This window comes from Drosophila miranda, chromosome XR (genome assembly GCF_003369915.1).
Source record: "Drosophila miranda strain MSH22 chromosome XR, D.miranda_PacBio2.1, whole genome shotgun sequence".
NCBI lineage: Eukaryota > Metazoa > Arthropoda > Insecta > Diptera > Drosophilidae > Drosophila > Drosophila miranda.
The window spans coordinates 14,785,347-14,791,771 of NC_046674.1; the positions used below are offsets into that span (position 1 = coordinate 14,785,347).

The window sequence follows — 6,425 nt, forward strand, 5'->3', positions numbered from 1 at the left end:
GAACCCTTTTTCGCGCCGCTGTCGGCGATATGCTAATGATGACCATGCCACCTCGTCGCCCTTGCCCCTGCCTCTTACCTATGTATATCCATGGCCACACTGAGGGAAAGAAATATCAACGTCTAGGATATTTCAATATTTTTGGATGAAAATGCAAATATTTTCTATATAAATACCATTTACTATATAAATTCTTTTATGGAAAGTATTCTGGAGAATATTTCTGATTGATTTGAATGGGGGTTTTTTGTCCAGTGCATTTGGCGGTGCCCGTGTCAGCCATTTGGTGCCCGCTGGCTCTGATGTACACTTTTTGTGTTTCATTATACTCCACATCCATTTCTGCTCCTCCTTCTCCTCCTCCTCCTCCTGCTGCCCCTGTTCCTATTCCTGTCCTGTCCTGCTCCTGGTCTGTCCTGTTCTGGTCGGGTATGGTACGGTATGGCATGGCTTTGCTTTGCTTTTATTATTTTCAAGTTTAATTAACTTTTGTGTTGTTTTCAACGAGAGAGGAGCAGCGTACATAAATTTCGAGTGTTGCCTGTGGCTCTCTGGTGGCTTTTTTGGGGCGAGCAAAGGATGGATGGAAATTTGATACGATTCGGTTGCCTGGACAAGTCAAAAGTCTGCTCAGGACAGACGCAGAGGCAGCGGCAGAGACAGAGACAGAGCAGCGAGAGTCGAGAGTTGGGCCAGGCAGGGGGGGAGCAGCTGGCCGGAGGATGACGGAGCCGAGAGCAGATATTCGAGGACAAACAGGCGTACAATCAGAGCCACTTGCTCCGTGCTGCCGTAGTCCACTCTGGCCTCGACATCGGTGACCTTGTGCCACACCTGGGTGGAGGACTCCTCCGCTGTCAGGTGGAGAACGGGCACCTGGTGCCTGAGGAATGGCACATGATCGTCGCGTGGATCGTCCCTGGCGATGAATTGGAAGTACGATCGCTGCGCTTTTAGCAGTCCGGCTTTGGAGAGCTTCTGCTCCAGTTGAACCAAACGCTGGAACCATCCGACCGTGCTGGGAATGTGGCTGAAGAAGGAAACGTCCTTGGCCCCAACGCGGTCGAGCAGTACGAAAAGGTCTATGCTATCCAGCAGGCTCCTCTCGTACATGAGGTCCGCCAGGTGACGGGAGCCGTAAAGCGAGTCCTCGTCGGACCAACTCCCGATGGCCTCCGTTCCGTCAAAGAACACAAACAGGAGGCCGATCTGGGCCTGCCGCAAGGCCCGCAGCTGCTTCTGCAGCACTCGGGCCATGTTGAGCATCAGGGCACAGGAAACTGCCGCATCCGTGGCACCCACGTACTCTGATCGACCCAAGTACTTGCTGTCGTAGTGGCAGCCCAGCATCAGGTACCGCCTGGCCTTGCAGCTCAGCCTGGCCACGATATTGTGGAACGTCACGGAACCCAGGATCGGCAATTGTCCGTTGAAAATGTCCAGATTCACGTGCCATCCCAGCGCCCTAAGGGAGTCGATGATGAAGTCCCGCACGGCGGCATGTCCCGGAGTACCAACGACTCGCCTCACTGCCAGCCTGTGGACTGTCTGCCGCAAGTGCTCCGGGTCTGAGAGCCCCGCAAAGGAGCGCATTTGTTCGACGGTTAGTTGGGCGGGCTCGTACCGCATCGTCCCGTTGCGGCCCACAATAAGAACTTCCTTGAAGGAATGGGCGCCTGTTAGAAGCAGCGCCAAGCAGATGGAGACCACATAGTGCTTGGCTACAGGCATATTGGTTCGCTAAAATGGTTGAAGTCTCTCCACGACTAAACACCTAAAGAAGGGCATTCAAAAATACTTTATAGGAACAGAATCTGATCTTTAATTCATTTTAGTGGTACTTGTTCAACATTTCCTGGGTGGTGACCCCGATCTTTGCTATAAAACTTGTAGAATCCGTCGGTTCTCTATTGAACAGCTTCTGAATCCACTTTACACTGATTTAATTCCAATTCTGTTCTGGGGCTAATGAATGTGGCCTTAGCCACGCCCTTCTTCGCAGATAAATCCATTTGAAACGCTTCAATCTCATGCCCCCCAATCGATTCCTCATGCTCGAGTAAACAGAGGAGAGAGAGAGAGAGAGAGAGAGAGAGAGAGAGAGACTTCAGGAAGAGATCAGGGCACATGATATAGTACCTGTTCGGTTTAGAGATCAACTGTTGGATAGGGCCTGTAATTACTCGGCCTCAAACGAGTCGGCGATGCTCACATTAATAACTGCAGGCAGAAACGGACGCGTGGGGCAGCAACAGGCAGCCAGGGGCGCGGGGTGGGGGGTGGCAGGGGCCGCAAGAGAATTACTAATGCCGCAAGGCATGTGCTCGACAAGTGCTTACGTAATTTCGCATGCTTATATAATAAATACCCAAACACCAACACCAGAAAGCGGCAAACAACATCTTTCCCATTTTGAAGTTCTGCCCCTTCGCCTGCCTGCCCCTTTGCCTGCTTCTGCCCCTTCTGTGTGCTGCTGTTGCCCCATTCTTGGGGCTTGTGCCTGTGCCATTGGGCTGCCAGTCTGTCTGACAATTATACCTTAATGTATTGTACTCAAAAGTTATACGCAATTACGATAGAACTTCATCTGGGCTCGGACTGGTTTCTGGGGCCGCCTGCGACTGTCCCAGCGATAAACAAATGAACACATAAGCCGAGCCAGACAGCTAGACAGTCGGACTGTCGGACAGCCTCAGAGACAGTCAAACCTCACTCAAGTGTCTGCCAAAAGCCAAAAGAGAAACACAAAGCCCCACCAGAACCGGGCTGGCCGAAATGTATGTCCCCTACAATCGAAATGTTCCGAATTGCAATTTAAAGAAACACACACAAAACCCGTTTCGATTAATAACCAACAAGAGAAGCTATACAAAATTATGGGAATTAATTTGAAATCTTTTGATGGAATGGGAATTTATTGTGGACCCGTGGACCCGTGGACCTGTAGCCCTGCGGCTTCCACACACACATTTTGTTGTCTGTTGTTTTGCTCTTGAGATTTATGTCTGCAAAACAAACGTTCAAACCGATCTTGGCCCGGTTTCGATACTCTTTTTGAAACAGGGGTATCATAGGTGCCTAACAGCGATTGCAGTTCAGAGGGAATCAAAGAGAGGTATGTGGGAGAACCCTTAATGAAATGTCTATCCGATAGGGTATATATCTAGACTCTTTTGCCTTTTTTGGGTTGGCTTTTTTTTTGTTGCTGTTGGCATTAGTTTCATTTTTGCAAGTGTCAGAGCTCGGTTTGGCTTATTTATTTATGCATTTCCCGTATTTTGGAATAAATTAGCTGTGGTGATGCTTTGGGAGAGAGAGAAGTAGAGGGAGGGGAGAGATCTTGAAGACCCAATCCGTTTAGCAGACAATATAAATATTCAGAGGTTTGTCTGGCGCCAAGTTTATTTATTTGTTCCATTTAGAATGGAATACTATACAAACGTATTTTGTATGTCACTAAATTATTGCATTTGATGGGGAATTTAATTTTGTTGGTTAACTCAAAGCCAAACCGATTCGATCTTTGGGAAAAGAGCTCTTGTTTTTTTTTTTGTTTTTTTCCCCCAGAACCAGAACGAAATGCCGTCCGCCTCTCAATTGTATATGGGCCTTACCTTTGGTTCATCATCACCGCCCTCAGCACTCACTCGGAATTATCTCCGCCCCCCCCTGTCGGCCATCGACCATCACTCTGCCACCAGAAACAAAGCGAGAGCCAGAGATCTGCGGCCCGACCGAAAGCCGCATGCTGCGGATCGAATCCAAGACAGTCCAGGCCGGGACACGGACATGGACGGGGCTCTGCCACAAGATTGAGTCAAAGATATGGTAGACCAACACGCGTCCGTGGTTCGATTTGATTTCTGCATACCCTATCGCCGGGTATCTGTACTTGACCAACGCGAATGAGTCTCCCCAGGGAGGCATCTTGCGGAGCGTGTACTCTTCGGTGTTGTCCAGGCCACTACTCTGCCTTCTAGTCTTTCTCTTACTTTTTCTTAATTTCGAATCGCCTCGCCACGATCCGACGACGACGACAGCTCCAGGCTCTCGGCTCCATCCACAGCAGGAGGAAGAGAATATACACAAGAAATGAGCGAGATTATACCTGTATATATGTATGTGTATATATGTATGTGTATGGTGTGTGTCTGTGTGGGTTCGAAGGTGCGGCTGTTGTTGTTTTTATGGTCGTTTGTTGTTGATACGAGCATTACTCTGATACACTTTTAGTGGGTATTACTCTTGGCATCAGATGGTTGCAACAGCGAGAGGCACTGCCACTCAACTAAGGATATATGGCACATAATCTGAGTGCGGTATTGGGCAAATATTGGGATCGCTTCATGCCGTGTCTTGTGCTGGAAAAACACCCTGAAAATCGAATAGTCATACCATAAAAAGAAAGTTTTTTCACCTTAATATAATACTAGTAAAACGCTGTACATGTATGATTTTTCACATAAATACGTTTCATATTTGAATTAAATTATTTTCAAATTTAGTTTAAATATACATATATGTATTTCCTATAAATTTAATATATTCTATTTATTTTATACTTGAAATAAATAAATAAATAATATGTGGAGTATTTTACTCCATTAAATTATTTGAATTTAAACTACTTTAAATAAGTGCTTAAAATACTTCAAATAAAATAGAATAAATCAAAATAAATCAAATAAATAAATTATAAATTGAATAAACTAATTTAAAATACTTAACATAGGTGTTTAAAATACTTAAAATAAATAAATCCAAATAAGAAATAGATTAATTAATAATTTAAAATACTTAAATTAACTTAGAACTTTAAAAAATTCAAATAAAATAAAATAAAATAGAATAAAATAAAAATAAATTAAATTAATAAATAATAAATTGAGTAAAATAATTAAAAATACTTAAAATAACTTAATACTTCAAACACTTCAAATAAAATAAAATAAAATTAAAATAAATTAAATTAATAAATAATAAATTGAGTAAAAGAATACAAAATACCTTAAATAAGTGTTTAAAATACTTTAAATAAAATAAAATAAATAAAAATATATTAGATAAACAATTAAGTAAAATAATTTAAAGTACTTTAGATAAATGTTTGCAGTATTTAATGTTTAATTGAAGTGTGTGTTTATGTTTCAGACTCTGCGAAGCTTTGATTCAAACCAGATGATTATGCCAGAACATATAAATATACATACATAAATACTCATCTATATGTATATCCTGCAAGGGTATCAAAGGCTTCGATCCTTCCTCTCTGGTGTACGAGTATTCTCTTATTTCGTTGCTTTCTGTGGTTTGGTTTTGGTCGAGGAGGGCTCGACCAGGTTGCTGTTGTTGCTGGTGTAGTTTTCGTTTGGCATTGTTGTTGTTGCTGTTGTTGTTGTTGTTGTTGTAATGGCTATGGCCTGCGTTTTGATTGCAGTCGAACGTTGCTGTTGTTGTTGTTGTTGTTGGTTTGCCTTTACTCTGTTGCCTTTTTCATGCCATTTAAGTCTTATTTATGGTTCTCGTTGATGATCGTGTTGATGGTCGTACTCTTTTTTTGTTGTCGTTGTTGTTTCTTTGCTCGTTTGCGTTTTCTTCCAAAACCTTTTCGAGCTGCGGTACAGCCCGGCTGCGCGGGAGTTTCGACTTGATATGGGTCACCCCATGCCATTATCTATGGCGGAGCCTTATCGTGAGAAGAAGCGCGTCCTCATCCCCTAATATGATCCGAAGGGATCCCTCATGTCAGCAGGTACATACACTGAAGAGACAATTGTCTGACAGTCAGAGAAAGAGAGAAGATTGGGGTGATGACCCACTCTTTGCAGGTATTAAGACAAGTCCTACCTTTAGTGGGTATAATATGTGGCCTTACAGGTGAAATAAACACAATTAAAGAACGCAAGCCCTGGATAAAGTGCATTCGGGATGCCTCTATGGCTGGTCGGTGCCCAGGCAGGCACTGCATTTAGCTCACGTTGATGCTTGATTTTTAACCTTCTCTCCGCTGCAGTCACCTCTCCAGTTCCCTACCTCCCTCCCTCCCTACCCCCCCTCCTGACCCTGTCCAGGGGCTCGCTTTTGCGGAGTTTATTTTCACCATTTGTTGTTGCTGGGTTTTCTCTTTTCGGTGCTCTGTGCATCGCGGGGCAAACGGGGCTCTGCCAGAGCCATACCCTTCCAGAGAGTCAGAGAGCCTTCTAACGATTTTGGTCAAAGGTATAGACCAGACCAGACTACGATCTGAATACCATGCAATCCTTGGATTGGTTCACAAAAAAACTATTTTTATATTAGACCAAATTTAGTTTATTCTCAAAACAAATTAAAAATCGGAATATATTATAAATATTACTATTGTTAAAATATATGAATTTTTTCATATTTTGAAATATTTTAATTATATTAAAATTTTATTCGTTTTA

The 6,425-nt window shown here is 43.6% G+C and overlaps 1 protein-coding gene across 1 annotated transcript; it reads right to left on the bottom strand.

Annotated features, from left to right (window-relative positions):
- Nucleotides 1-447: 447 nt before the first annotated feature.
- LOC108152201 (glutaminyl-peptide cyclotransferase-like protein) lies at nt 448-1,963 on the bottom strand. Its single transcript, XM_017281360.2, has 2 exons — nt 1,842-1,963; nt 448-1,774 (listed from the first exon to the last, which is right to left on the bottom strand). The coding sequence occupies exon 2, from the start codon at nt 1,729-1,731 to the stop codon at nt 631-633; it is 1,101 nt and encodes a 366-aa protein (XP_017136849.1). The 5' UTR covers nt 1,732-1,774; nt 1,842-1,963; the 3' UTR covers nt 448-630.
- Between the last annotated feature and the right edge of the window lie 4,462 nt (nt 1,964-6,425).